Source organism: Pelodiscus sinensis, chromosome 4 (assembly GCF_049634645.1).
Source record: "Pelodiscus sinensis isolate JC-2024 chromosome 4, ASM4963464v1, whole genome shotgun sequence".
NCBI classification, from domain to species: domain Eukaryota; kingdom Metazoa; phylum Chordata; order Testudines; family Trionychidae; genus Pelodiscus; species Pelodiscus sinensis.
This window is the reverse complement of record NC_134714.1, coordinates 111,783,878-111,799,269: the sequence shown is the minus strand read 5'-3', so window position 1 is coordinate 111,799,269 and position 15,392 is coordinate 111,783,878. Positions and strand designations below refer to the sequence as shown.

Genomic DNA, 15,392 nt, shown 5'->3' with positions numbered 1-15,392 from the left:
TGAATCAATTATTTGTGTACTGGAGCAAAAGCACATGCACGCACGTGCCCCAAAATTGCAAGGATGAGAGCAGTCTATCCAAATTACATTATAAACACACAACAACATGCAGAATTTCTTCTTGGATTATTAGCTGTTTCCACACATTTGTTTCCCTCTGAAACCTTCTGATTATGTGGTTCATCATCATGATTCTTTGGAGATTAGATTAATTTGCCCTTCTGAAATGTCACCTTAACAAGGGTAAAGTGAACCTTTGATCCATAAACAAACACCAACAGCCAATTTTTGAAAATGGGAACTCCTGAGTGAACTTTACTCCTAAACGTGTCCACTATCTCCTCACCTTCCCTTGAATAACATCAGTTATCATAAATGACTGGAAACCTTAGGGATGTGATCAGATTTCTTTTTCTCTCTGCTTTCCTTTTGCTGAAGTCAAGGATATGGCAAATTAATTGCACTAGCTACATGGTTTTCACCAAAATTATCTTGATTAACTAATACCGGGGACACACAGTCCAGTAAGCATTTAAAATATTTGTAATTGATTTTTGAAGGAAATCTGTTTTATGCCAAAACACACACAGAACTTGGTATAAGTGGTTTGTACTTACTCTAATAACGGTGTCAGCATCAGCATCTCTAATTGCCTAATTGCCAGCAGCATCTCTGACTAAACCCTCGAGTTTCACTGGATTGTGGAGATAAAATTGTACACTTTCTGCATGTTTGAGATGTTTTAATCAGTTAAACTAGGTTACACAAATTCCAATGAAGTCAGGGACATTATTCTAAATTTCCTTAGATGTTCAGAAACACCACTTTTTATCTTTCTTAACCCTACTTTCCATTTTGTCTGTGCTCTGCTAGTTTCTCCTCCTACTATATACAGTATTTTATCAGGGTGAATGAGAATTCCATGTTAATGGAACAAACATTCCTAATTTTATGGATAATCATAAGTAACAGTGAACAGAACTCTACAGAGAATATTGTGCATGGAAACAGTGATAAGTGACATTTCATCTTCAATTACAGTTACTGTTCACTTATGAGTCAACAGTGTGATGCTGCTGCAAAAAAAGCAAATATGATTCTAGGTTGTATCAACAGGTGTGTTGTAAGCAAAACTCGTGAAGTCATTCTGCCGCTCTACTCTGCACTAGTTAGGCCTCAGCTGGAGTACTGTGTCCAGTTCTGGGTGCCACATTTCAAGAAAGATGTGGAGAAATTGGAAAGGGTACAGAGAAGAGCGACAAGAATGATTAAAGGTCTAGAGAACAGACCTATGAAGCCAGGCTTCATGAACTGGGCTTGTTTAGTTTGGAAAAAAGAAGATTAAGGGGGGATATGATAGCGGTTTTCAAATATCTAAAAGGGTGTCACAAGGAGGAAGGAAAAAATTTGTTCCTCTTGGTTTCTGAGGACAGGACAAGGAGTAATGGGCTTAAAGTGCAGCAAGGGAGGTTTAGATTGGACATTAGGAAAAAATTCCTAATTGTCAGGGTGGTCAAATATTGGAATAAATTCCCAAGGGAGGTGGTGGAATCTCCCTCTCTGGAGATATTTAAGAACAGGTTAGATAGACATCTGTCAGGGATGGTGTAGACAGAGCTTTGTCCTGCCTTGAGGGCGGGGAGCTGGACTCGATGACCTCTCGAGGTCCCTTCCAGTCCTATGATTCTATGATTTTCACTTGGTTTGATGTTTGCCCTATTAATGGATAATCACATTGCATAATACAGACCAGGGAGACTTTCACTGGAAAACAAGACGATGAAAAGAGTACTAAGTTGCCACAAAACTCCTTCATTATGGCTATTAGAGATGTGAATGGATAATTGGTTACCCAGTAAGGATCACAGTTACTGGATGATGCTTACCAAGTAAGTTACCCAGTGACCCCCTACTGGGCCCACCTCGCAAGGGGGTAGGACTTCAGAGCCAGCAGCCCCTCACACTGAGGTTGGTAGAGCTACTGGCCCCACCCCATGCTGGAGATTGCTACAGCTGGACAGGAGCAGTCGTCTGCCCAGGATCCTGCTTAATCTGTTAAGTTAAACCTAATGTTTAACTGGTGGTTAACTGATTAAATGGGATTTTACATCTCTAGTGCTATTTGCATAAATTACACAGGAGACATGTTGCTCTACTACTATTTTTCTGTTTATAGGATATGCAAAAAATCAGACTGCTCATTTAGAGTGAATTACATAGAAGAGGAAAAGAGTTTGAGTACTGAGAACCAGGCACTTATGAAAAACATAGTTAACTGTGCCAGCATAAATAGCAAGTGACAGTTAAGAATTCAGTACAGCATGGAATAGTCCTTTGAATTACTTTCCTATATATAGGGTTTTGGCATCTTAAGAGAGTCAGAGATGAGAGAGGACCATTATCTCCAATATATTGTAGGCCCTCCCACAACACCACCTATCCACTAAACCTAACAATCTGTTGTTCCATTCAGAACTTCAGAAATCAAAATGATCCTCAAGTTATGCTTTAATTTTAGTTACTCACTGAATTGAATGGCTTAGCAACTGAACTGCAGCATATTTAAGACTGAACTATAATAATTAAAGCTGGGAGTGAAGACGTTTGAGCATCCTCTGTTAGCCCTGCAGTAGTAGTTAATCAAAGAACAGCTGCTATTCAAAGAGCTGTCAGGACCCAGACCAAGGCTCCTTGGGGCTTGAGATATATGCTACACACTGCATGCGTCATACTGATCTAGTGATGCTCCAATATGGAAGCTAACAAAACCATGTTGATTTCAGTCCCATTCAGGAATAAATGTGTTTGAGGTATGTTGGAAGTGCAAGATACGTTCAAAGCAGAAAACAGAAATCTACTGACAAGTGTTCGTTACCGGTCAGTTTCTCTGCTATGACATGTGCATCAATTTACAACTGGGTTTGTTCTTCTCAATGTGAACAGGAAGCAGTTAGTCATGGGCTGTACTATGTGAAGAACCAACCTGCCATGATCATCCACAATGCCTTACCTGCTATCAGTGTGATTTCCTAAATTACCTGTGTGGCTTGGGAGTCCTCAGGACTTGTGCCCCTAAGTGTTACAGGTGCTTTTAAAAGTCCCACTTTGACTAACTACTTGCTTAAGAGAATTTTCAGAGTTCTTCAACAGAAGGACATGACTCAGGGAAAAGCATGCAACCCATGTGTCAGATTTGGATATATGCTTCTGAAACAGAAAGGTTTTTCCAGCTCTTAAGAAATAGCATAAAACATTAAAAATAAAATTATACCCAAGTGGTTGGCCATGATCTTTTCAAAAGTTAAGTAGACCAACTTTGGCAAAAAAGAGGTGTGATAATAGGAACCTAAAGTTCTAACTTCCTACTAGAAAACAGTGGGACTTATTTGCATAGGAGGGCAGAGCTAAATTGTGTAGCACAATTTCACATACAATCATTGTGGATCTGAAGCCCATTGTCTTTAATGAACCACAGCCTGCACATGCAAATTATATACCATGCACACATGAATAAACACTGCAAATGAGCCTCAAATGCTATTCCCTCCTCTGAGAAGTGTTATAGGGAACGTTTCTTTATTTTACTATTTTCACATTATCTTTTCCAATTTTTCAAACTCTTGCAAATATGAATTTCCAGGTATTAATGACACTCATACCTAAACAAATTTGCCCCTTTTGTATAGTCAGCTATGCCAGTTGACTTTGGTGACAAACCTATTTTTATTCTTTATCTTTCAAGTCCTGCAAAGTCAGGCCAGCCAAGAAAGACTGAGCTGGGTTTTATTCTGGCTTACACATCAGCACTGCTAATTAAATTCAGATTGCTGAATTCTTACATGCGAAAATATGCATGCCAGTTTAATGTTCAGATTCCAAGCTAAGTTTCCATGTCTGGGAATTATGGAGTGGAGGGGGAGATGATACTTTTTTTACTTAGAAAAATGAGTGTTCTGAATTGAAACTGGGACTATATAAACATGCCAATTGCATCATATCATTATGAATTTTTTCAGAAAAATCATACTTTACACTATAAGAATAACTTCAGCAAATTTAAAACAAGATCCTTATGTACAGATACAAAAGCTAGCTAACTGTCATCTATGCTAGATGACTGCTCTATTTTACCTCTGGATCTTTAATATGATAGAGATTTTTTTCAAATCAGTCTATGGGAATCAAGAACCCATCATTAATTGAATGAATTTTACATTGTTTAAAGTGTCCCTCTCCTGTTGCATATCCCTCAAATAAAAAATCAGAGTTGTATGTTCAAACAAGATCTCTATTTGGTTTGCAGAATAGGGGGAGAGGTGAGAAGGGAGGGGTGGGGGGAGAAAGGCACATGGGCAATACAGGGACCCCTTGTGGAGAGCATAGGGGGGAAAGTCTTACAGCAGGCTTGGCTAAAACTGCCCCCTCAAGGCCTCCCGGATGAACACAACCCCCTGATGTGCTCTCCTGATGGCAGTGGTGTCCAGCAACTTGTAAGCCCTGCCCAGTCACTCAGCCTCTGCCTCCCACTCTGGCAGGAAAGTCTCCCCCTTCCTGTCAAATATGTTGTGGAGCACACAGCAGGCTGCCACCATGTAGGGGCTGTTGTGATTGCTGAGATCCAGGCAGGTAAGGAAACTTCTGAACCTCCCCTTTTAGGTGGCCGAAGGCACACTTAACCACCATGCGGCACCTGCTGAGCATTGAAGTGCTCCTTGGTGAGGTCCAGGCTGCCCATGTAGGGCTTCATCAGCCAGGGGAGCAAGGGGTAGACTGCATTGCACAAGATGCACATGGGCATGTCCATGTCCCTGACTATGATGGTGCGGTCAGGGAAAGAAGTGCCAGACTGCATCTTCTGGAACAGGCTTGTGTTCTGGAATATGTGGGTGTCGTGCGCCTTCCCCAACCACCCAATGTAAATGTCTGTGAGCCGTCCCTTGTGGTCCACTAGGACCTGCAGCACCATGGAGAAGTACCCTTCCTGTTGATATGGTCTGAGGCATGGTGGTTGGGGGCCAGGATGGGGATGTGGGTGCTGTCTATGGCCCTCCCACAGTTGGAGACACCCATAGTGGCAAAGCCATTAACAATGGAATCAACGGTCCCCAGGGTGATGACCCTCTGCAGCAATATGGCGTTGATGGCCTTGACTACTTGCATGAGCATGGCTCTGACCGTAGATTTCCCCAAGCCAAACTGGTCCCCCCCCCCGGTCCCATGAAGCAGTAGCTGTCTAGCACAGCGAACTTCCAGAGGGTGATGACGACGTGCTTCTGCATGGGGATGGCGGGTCTCATGCGGGTGTCCCGTCATCCTAGGGCACAGGCGAGACACTCGCAGAGCTCCAAGAAGTTCCGCATGCAGAAGTTCTGGAGCCACTGCTGGTCATCCCATCACCGCAGGACAATGCAATCCCACCAGTCAGAACTGCTCTCCCTCTGCCAGAAGCAGCATTCCATGGTGTGCAGGAGATAGAGGGTCATTTGCTACATCAGGAGTGCCAGAGCCTAGGTGAAGAGGCCCTCGGATCTGGGCTGGGGATCAGCGTCCTGAAGGAGCACATGGGCAGTGTGGATAAACTGTGCCATGAGCTGCAGCATGAGGCCTGAGAGCCTGGCACTGCTTTACGGCAGCTCCGGCCACTTGTTGTCGGTGCTGTGGCATCCACAAGGGCAACAGGAGCACATAATGTGAGTTTGATGTCCCATGTGGGGCGAGGCAGTGGAGGAAAGGCATGTGAGATGCGGCTGTAGAGAGGAGCCCCTTTAAGGGCGTGTTTGAACTAGCCTCTGCAAGGAGCTACAGGAAGTCTCCACCCTCCTTGTCCCCCTCCTGGGGTGCTTCCGGGGGTTCAAAATGCAATGTAGGCTCCAATCAGTGTGGATGCACTACAGGCTGTCCCCGGGTTACGTGGATCCGACTTACATCGGATCCCTACTTACAAAGGGGGTGAGGCAACCCCGCACTAGCTGCTTCCCCCCAGCAGACCAGGGAGATGCGAAGCTAGCGCCCCCCCCCCCCAGCAGACCAGGGAGACGTGGAGCGGCTTTTCTCAGTAGACACCTCAGCTTGAGAATAAAGGACTGAGGGAAGTGAGGTGTGGGAGAATAAAACTGAGCTCTGGAGAAATGTTTGGCTAGAGTTTCCCCTACAATATGTACCAGTTCCAACTTACATACAAATTCAACTTAAGAACAAACCTACAGTCCCTATCTTGGACGTAACCCAGGGACTGCCTGTATTTCAAAATAATTCTGCGCCATTTAGATGCTGCCTTGTATAGTGGATGTGCTATTTCAAAATAATTATTTTGGGAGTTATTATTTTGAAATTTCCTAGAGTAGGCATGCCCTTCCTGTTCTACCTTCAACAGACATGGAGAACAGTTCCTCTTCATAACAGCCCTTAAAACTATTATTGGGTTCTCTCCTTCAATTTCCCTCCCTCTCTGCCCCTCCCCCCAAATACAAATGCTCAGTTTAAAAAAAAAAATCCACAAAGGTCCAGTTTTCTAAACCTTCTATCATTTTCTTTGTTCTCTGAACTCTCTCTAATTTGTCTGCATCTTAAGGATGTCAAACAGTTAACTGGTAAACTTATTGGTAAGCATGAGGCTTACTGGTACACTTACAGGTTAATCCAGTGGTTCCCAACCTTTTTTATGCTGCAGACCAGCAAACCCACTCTCAAACGTTTGGCAGACCAGTAACATTTTATTTGCACATTTGCATATTCATTATGCAACCAATGTATCTCCCAGATTTCAGGGGACTGGAAGGCCACAACACATGCTCACTTTGAAATGAGGCAAATCCCATCTCTAAAACCACATAATTGAAACGCTGCAAAAATGAACTCCAGCTTTTCCAGGGAGGTTATTAGGCAATCTGATATTTATTAAGTTTAGTGATATTTTAATGATGTACTTTGAGCTCAAGATCATTTTACTTTAAGAAGAAAGTATTGAAGTTTTCTAAAGAAAGCTCAGCAATTTTCCCTGAAATGGGTGTCTGCAGACAAGATATTCTTATAATTTCACCAGAAAGATAAGAGCAGTTAAACCACTTTTGAAATGGGATTTTAGGATTTAAAAGTTTATGTCCATAATGCAATAACATTTACATACGTGGCTGGAATTTCAGTTCTTCAGCTGGTCCTGATAAAGGACTTCCTTGCTGTAGCCTCTTCTGTTCCATCTGTTGTACAACCTGATTCAGGTGGGGAGAATAAAAAACAAGGAGGGGTCTGAGAACTCACTGGCATCAGCTTTACCTTCCATAAGTCAATGCTCTTTATATATTAGGGCTGTCAATTGACCTGCGTTAACACCTGCGATTAACTCAGGACCGGATTAATGCGTTAAAAAAATTAACACATTAATCACAGGCATTAATGCTGTGCTGCCTCTTTGAAGTGCCAGAGCAGCACTTCAAAGGGGCATTGCACCACAGAGCCGGGGACTCCAGCTGACTCCATTTCAACTGCATGGAGCCCAGGGTTAGCTGAGGACTCCAAAGGGGAGTTGCATGCAATTAATTACAATGAAATTTTTAATCGCTTGACAGCCCTAGTATATATTCTTGTTACATGTGATCTTCACCAGTGGAAAAACTGAGGTCATCTGATGTAATCTAAAATCATAGGTTGTATCTTGCTGTAGGGAAAATGAGTCACATGAAGCCCTCATGGCTCATATGCTGCCCAAAGGGGCAATGACTCCAGAGGTAGTACCTCTTCGCTTTTTTAAAATTCAGAGAAAGGCTTTACAAATGTGAGAAATCCTCCTACTACAATGACAGCACCTGTTGAAGTTCTTGTTTCTGAGCCTGAAGCTGGTCATGCTGTCTCTGTAACTCTTCCTTCTGTTTTTGAAGATCTTCTGCCTTCTTCTTGAGTTCATCTTCCTGCTGCAAAATATGTGATTCAAATTCCTTCAGCTCACTTTCTGAGAAGAGCTGCTGTTGATCCAATGTCTGCAAGAAAATAAGAGAACAAAGAAACTTCACACCAGAATAATGACAATATAACTCACAAAGAGAAATTAGTAATCTTCACAATGCTATGACTACTAGCTGGACTCTAAAATTCACTACTACAGAACATTTTGGCTTGGAACATTTGGAGCATTACTTCTAAAAGTATATGGTAATGTGAAGGAATTCATCACTGCCACTTGTGAGATGGCTTAAATCCTGCTCAAAATTTCAGATGAGGTGGAAAAATTCACCTTGTCTGCTTCTGACTGATTTCCATCCAAGGAAATCCATAGCCAAAATGCTTGTTTTTGGTTTTAAAGGCTTGTGCAAGCCAACAGGCTTTCAGATAATCCATATGAAGGCACAAGACCTATGCAATTTATGTTCTTAAACACCTAGATTATATTTTATTTAGCTAACACCTCTAACCACAGCACACAGGCACATACGAAGGAGGAGGAAAAATGAGAAGTCAGAGACAAACATGCCACTTAGATTCTGATTAGACTGGTCACAGTACAGTATGTTCCATGTGGAACATGCTATTATTACCTCCCAGCTATCTGGCTCCAAAAATTCTTTTTTCTCTGTAGCCCTGAGGAATTCTTGTAAAGTTACTAACCGGTCCTTGTTGACATCAATCTATTTAAAGCAAAAACAAAATATAATCCATTTTGAGCAATACAAGAGACTTTGGGGGAGGGGTTGAATTTACATTTATAAGGTAACAGTCATGTAATTGTATTTTCATGTTAAACCAGACCAATTTCACTTTCAAGTGCAAAACTGCAACTTTTTCACTGATTCTTCCTGACACCTAGTACAAGTTAACAAAATTGGCATAAAAATAGAAATGATCTTATATTTCAAGATTTCTAAACTAAATAATATTCTGCATGTGCTGAGTAATAAAGGAATCAACAAGATACAAATACCTTTTCCTGAGAGAATATTTCACAATTTGTTTTGTTAGTGCAAATTTAGCAAGAATAATACTGGGAGGGCAAAAAGGCCAATTCTCAGGCTGCCTGAAAACATGCTAGAAAATTTCAGTTGGTTTCCAGTCTGCTTTCCTTTCCAAATGTTTGCTTTAGGACAGTCTCTCATTGGAATGTCTCACTAAGACATTAATGTAGGATTAGGTTAAACACAGTGTTATGTTTTTGAGCTGTCCCAACTGCAAGCCAGGATTTGGAACAAATCTATTATCTTGATATCTAGGATTCAGTTCTCTTGGCCTTTCAATTCCAAAAGAAGCTCTCCCTAAAAGCTGACTGAAAACTTGCTGCTAATAACTGCGATCCATCCTAATCTTCCATGTTAGGAGGAAATTAAAGTAGCAGGAAACCAGTTGAATGGCCCCAGAATAACCTCTTCTGGTCCTCCCTCTGACTAATCTAGCACCTCAACTCTTCCCACCTCAACACTCATGGGTAGTGTCTGTAAGAATGAATGTTGGCACTCATCGCTCTCAGATCAGACTCCTTGTGGAAGTGGGGGAAGGGCTGGATACATGTAAGAAGGCACTGACACAATTGCTGTTTGCACATGTAGCTGTTTTGAGAGACCTAACAGGCCGGCTAAGGGAGCAGCCCAGAGGACAGCCCTGTGCTACTCCAGGCCCCAGGATATACAGGAAATATCAGTGGATCCTGGGACATATGTAGAGCTCTCCACGTCTATTCCAAGCACGATTCTTCTGGAACTCCGTATAAGTGAGAATATGGATTTTTCCAAGCAGTTTCAGCCATCTAGCTTCTTTTCTGAGAGAGGACAAGATATTGCCTGGCATTGCAGCATTGTGTACTTTGAATTATTGTATGCCTGTGAAGCAGTACTGTGAAGCAGTAAAATGGGCAACATTTCCCTCTGCTGTACCTGGGCAATCTTGCTGACTTCAATAGGATTGCACAGGTACAACAGAGCAGGATTTGGCCAACTCTGTTAACCTTCAGACCACACCTCATTCATAACATGCTCTCTCATTCTTAGCCTTTCTTCTTCCATTTCCACCATGTCATCCTCTTCATTTTTGGGGTCATATACTTTCTCCAGCTGAAAATACATGAAATAAAAATTAGCTGGAAGAAAGGGCTGCTTATTCAGAATACAGCCCATTTGAGACTATGTAAAATATTGCTTTAAAAACAAAACTTGGCCAATTTGAACCAGTCCTGATACTGATATGCTTTTGCACTACATTTAGCGGAGGCACTACAGACAGTAAATCCAATGGGAAATGATTGCTTTAGGTAAAGCAACTTATTTTAGCATGATTTTTTAAGCAGAATATGAGACTTTCAATGGCATACAGTGAAGCCTGGTGCTATTTCAAGTGGAGTCCTGTAATGTCTGCTACGTAGGCTTATACTTTAAATTCATAGGGAAATCTAGACGCTGATCCAGTGACTGCCTTAGTGCAGGTGAGGAGCCCAACTGACTTCAATGGACCACCATGTGGGCACAGAGATATGACCATATAAAGTCAATTGCAGGTCCTGGGCATAAATCTGGCACTGAATCCAGTAGGCATTTAAGTGGTATCTTGTGTGTGTACTGTTGTTCTGAGTTCCTTAATCTGCATTGGCTACCTTTAATTTTGGGACGGATTTTTCAGGTTATGACTTTAATTTACAAAGCAGTAAGTGTTGGCACATACCCATCTAAAGACTATCTCCCTGTGCCATACTGGAACCCTACTGGTATGACAGAGGAGGCTACAGGCAAGGTGCTTTCTGTGAGGGCTCTGCACTTTCAAATTCGGTTCAGAATAAACGGAATTTGTTAACTCTGAGGTTATGTTATCAGGCCCATGTCTTCTAACTGGCTCATGGTAGGGACACAAATGGCTTTTTTTTAATTAAGCAGTTTAAAATGTCTTGTTCTGAGACAAGACATGCTGAAAAACCAAAAGTCTATTTATTCTACTTGAACTCAGCATGATGGCGCTCCTCACAGTAGTGTCTATCACCGATGTATATATCCTCACATCCTGTAGACAAGTAGCAACATCCCCTATTTTCACAGAAGAGGGAGTAAGGCCCAGGTCCTCAAACTTACTTAGGTACCAAACTTCCTTTGAAATCGATGGCAGTCAAGCACCTAAATACTTTTGAGAATTTTCTGGACCTAAGTGACTTTATCCCAAATCACAAAAGAGAATCTGTGGCAGAGCAAGATATTTGAACTGCCTTCTACCTTAATCACTAACCCTTTGTTTCTCTCACTCAATGGTGTATTGAATAATTTTAATGTGTCGAGGTCACTCAGACCTGGAGATGAATGTTCTTGTTCATAGTCTAAATCAAAATAAAATAAATAAGGCTATGTCTGCATGGCAGTGCTATTTTGGGATACTGGAGGTATCCTGAAATAGCTATTCCGTGTCTTTTGAGCGCACCCATTATTTCGAAATATAACGGGCTTGCTATTCGACGTCCCTGTAAACCTCATTCCATGAGGAGTAAGGGACGTTTCAGAATAGTGATTTATTTCAAAATAAGTGAAATAATATTGAAATAAGATATGCAATTTGAGCTATGCAAATTGCTTATCTTATTTCAAGCTGTGGTGCAGTGTAGACGCACCCTAAATGTCCATTTAGAAAGACAGGGAAAGCATCAACGCATTGAATGATCTGAAATAGTCTCCTTTTTACCTCTTTAGTAAACAGGGCCTCTAATTCTTGCTCATCCAAGAAGCCATCATTATTGACATCTATAAAAGTATAAGAGTTGATAATGTAAATACAGAAAATTATGAATAAAGTAGTTCACAGTGGGTCAAATAAGCAGATGCCAGCATAGAGTCTAGAATGGATTAACCTCTGTACCTAATAAAATGTTGGGTACAGAATATGACTTGGAGATTATTCCACTTAACATTAAATCAGGCTGGGGTTGATCTGCACTAGATTTCTGGCGACTAAAACATCTAAAATTAAAAGAAACTGATACTAACAGGTCATAATGAGGCTACTCTAGGCCCCGTGTCTTTTGTGGGATTTATTATTTTCAAATTTCACGTAGAAGTCCAAAAATTGGTATTCTCAAGACTTTCTTATTCTATACACTATAATCTCTTTGCAATGTTCCTTAGTGTGCTTTAACACAGTACGTTTCAAAACAGAGCTATGCTAAAGTGTATGTGGGAACCTTTACAGGAATCTGTGTAGATCCTGACTGTGCACAGCAGTCTTCACTCCTGCTCTGTGTAAACAGACCCTTAGCTACAAGTAATAAGTTCTAGTGATTTCCTAGAGTCTTTTGGATAAACACAGATTTAATTTTGGGGGCAGTTTGTGTGGTGTTGGTGTTCATTGGTTAAAACATAAAATAAGGATACCCAGGCTATTCTCTCACTAAGATATTGCTCAACATGAGAAAAGGTAGCTGAATCTGGAGAAGTTTGGCTAACTGTATGGAAGCTTTTCCAAGCAAATTCTAGAGTTCTGTTGGTGAATATAACAATATTCCATTGGACCCAGTTTAGAATGAGCTTGGAAAGGCATGCAAAAAGGAAATGTACAAAATATTTAACTGTGGATCAGTAACTCATGCTTCAGGCTGTGATGGTAGTCACGGGGGTCACAGTAGTCCAGGATTCTGTACTTCACCAGACATCTGTAACTTCTTCAACTGCAGCTGTCAGCAGCTGGGGCTGGAGATGGGACTGTGGCCCACTGCTCTGCAACTAGGGCTGCATGGCTGGAACCAGGACCCAGCAGGCCATGCCCTGCAACTTAGGGATGGGGGAGAAGAGGTGTGTTCAGACTGCACACCCTTGTCCAACAGCTGTGGCCAGCTCAGGAATGGAGGCTGTGTGTTCCCTGTGACTGCGTCACTCATTGTGTCCCAATCTCACAGCTCCCACCAGGGGCTGAAATGGGGACCAGTCATGTGCCCCAGCCTGCAGTTTTGCTGGGACCTACAGCCAGGCCCATGCACCCCACCCCATCAAAGTGTTCCAAGGCCATGTGCTGTGCTCCCACAATTGCAGCTGGAGTTTGGTAGGATTGCAGCCAGGGCTGTGCGCCCCGTCTCCCAACTTCAGAGCCAGGGTTGCGTATCACCTCTGGCTGTGCCCCTGGGTGCATCCCAGCCCTTCAGCTTGTGCTGGGGTCTGCAGCTGGGGCCACACACTCCTGCCTGGTGGCTGCAACAGATATTGAAATCCTCAGGATTTCTCAGAGCTGCGGTCTGGTCTTGACAGGGCTGGATCCAGACCTTGCCACATCGGTGGTGGGAGATCTGCCTGTCTGTCCCCCCTAGGAGACTCCATTCCTTATGTATTCCCTTGTATATTAAAAATGTACACACTTGGACTGAAGTGGAGATGAACGTAGGAGATAGCTGTGTAGAGAGTCTCTGGGTTAAGCTAAAAGGGGTAAAAAACGAGGATGATATCATCCTAGGAGTCTACTACAGGCCACCTAGCCAGGTGGAAGAGGTGGATGAGGCCTTTTTTAAACAATTAACAAAACTATCCAAAGCTCAAGATTTGGTGGTGATGGGGGACTTCAACTATCCAGACATATGTTGGGAAACTAACACAGCGGGGCACAGGCTATCCAATAAGTTTCTGGACTGCATTGGAGACAACTTTCTGTTTCAGAAGGTTGAAAAAGCTACCAGAGGAGAAGCTGTTCTGGATTTGGTTTTAACAAATAGGGAGGAACTAGTTGAGAACTTGAAAGTGGAAGACAGTATAGGGGACAGTGATCATGAAATAATAGAGTTCATGATCTTAAGGAAAGGTAGAAGGGAGACCAGCACAATTGAGGTAATGGATTTCAGGAAGGCAGATTTTGATAAGCTCAGAGAACTTGTAGGTAAGGTCCCATGGGAAGCAAGACTGAAGGGAAAAACAACTGCGAAATTGACTTAGCCGCAGAGCGGCTGTTCTCCGATCCCCGGTCTCCCTGATTCACCGGAGGGAGAGGGACCGCTGGCAGGGAGCGGACAGGGGAGGCTTTTTAGTTAGTTTAGAGCAGTGGGCACACTTGCTTGGGACATGAGACTCCCCCAAGCAACGAAAACAGAGAGTATGCCCATCAGAAGCAGGCACTGCCTCCTTACATTGTCCGCACCGCTTAAAGCCGGGTGATCCGGACATGGCAGTGAAACTGACCAGGAAAGCGCTTCAGCGCGCAACTGACTAAAGCTCTTCTGTTTCCTTTTTAACTAACTAAACAAAGACTAATAACTAACTAACTAACTAACAGTAAAGGTCAAACTATTTACAGACTAGTGGTTTTGTTTTGTTTTTTTCCAGAGAAAAAGGCAAGCGACCGAAGAGAGATCGCAGTTTCCGTCAGCAACCGAGGACGGTTGAGAGGAACTGGCGGGGGGGCCGAGCCGCGATCGTTGGAAAGGGCGCGAACGACCAGCAGCGCAGGGAGCATGCGCGGCCCGGCCCGGTATGGCTCTGAAATCTTCCGATCAGTGGCGCCGGGACGGACCCGACACCTAGAGTGGAGCACCCACGGGGCCACTCGAAGAAGAACTTGTAGGTAAGGTCCCATGGGAAGCAAGACTGAAGGGAAAAACAACTGAGGAGAGTTGGAAGTATTTCAAAGGGACGTTGTTAAGGGCCCAAAAGCAAACAATTCCGCTGTGTAGGAAAGATAGAAAATATGGCAAAAGACCAGCTTGGCTTAACAAGGAGATCTTGCATGATCTCAAAATAAAAAAGGAGTCATATAAAAATGGAAACTAGGACAAATAACAAAGGATGAATATAGGCAGGCAACACGGGAATGCAGGGGCAAGATTAGAAAGGCAAAGGCACAAAATGAGATCAAACTAGCTACAGGCATAAAAGGAAACAAGAAGACCTTTTATAAATACATTAGAAGCAAGAGGAAGACCAAGGACAGGGTAGGCCCACTGCTCAGTGAGGAGGGAGAAGCAGTAACAGGAAACTTGGAAATGGCGGAGATGCTCAATGACTTCTTTGTTTCGGTCTTCACCGAGAAGTCTGGAGGTGTGCCTAACATAGTGAATACAAAAAGAGAGAGGGTAAGTTTAGAAGATAGGATACACAAAGAACAAGTTAAAAATCACTTAGGAAAGTTAGATGTCAGCAAGTCACCAGGTCCCGATGAAATGCATCCCAGGATACTCAAGGAGCTGATAGAGGAGGTATCTGAGCCTTTAGCTATGATTTTTGAAAAATCATGGCAGACAGGGGAGAGTCCAGAAGACTGGAAAAGAGCAAATATTGTGCCCATCTATAAAAAGGGGAATAAGAACAACCCAGGAAACTACAGACTGGTCAGTTTAACGTCAGTCCCAGGGAAGATAATGGAGCAGGTAATTAAGGAAATCGTATGCAAACACTTGGAAGGTAATAAAGTGATAGGGAATAGCCAGCATGGGTTTGTGAAGAACAAGTCATGCCATACTAATCTGATAG

At 42.8% G+C, this 15,392-nt stretch overlaps 1 protein-coding gene across 9 annotated transcripts in view; it reads right to left on the bottom strand.

The window, feature by feature from the left end:
- NUCB2 (nucleobindin 2) overlaps nt 1-15,392 on the bottom strand; it is a 57,385-nt gene that overhangs the window by 9,492 nt on the left and 32,501 nt on the right. For 8 of the 9 annotated variants that reach the window (XM_075928072.1, XM_075928070.1, XM_075928073.1 and 5 more), the window contains 5 exons: nt 11,635-11,693; nt 9,939-10,031; nt 8,529-8,618; nt 7,803-7,973; nt 7,127-7,208 (listed from right to left, as the gene is read on the bottom strand). In XM_075928072.1, the coding sequence (XP_075784187.1) occupies nt 7,127-7,208; nt 7,803-7,973; nt 8,529-8,618; nt 9,939-10,031; nt 11,635-11,693 (495 nt within the window). Of the gene's footprint in view, nt 1-7,118; nt 7,209-7,802; nt 7,974-8,528; nt 8,619-9,938; nt 10,032-11,634; nt 11,694-15,392 lie in introns of those variants that run through there. The other variant, XM_075928076.1, reaches the window with a different exon arrangement.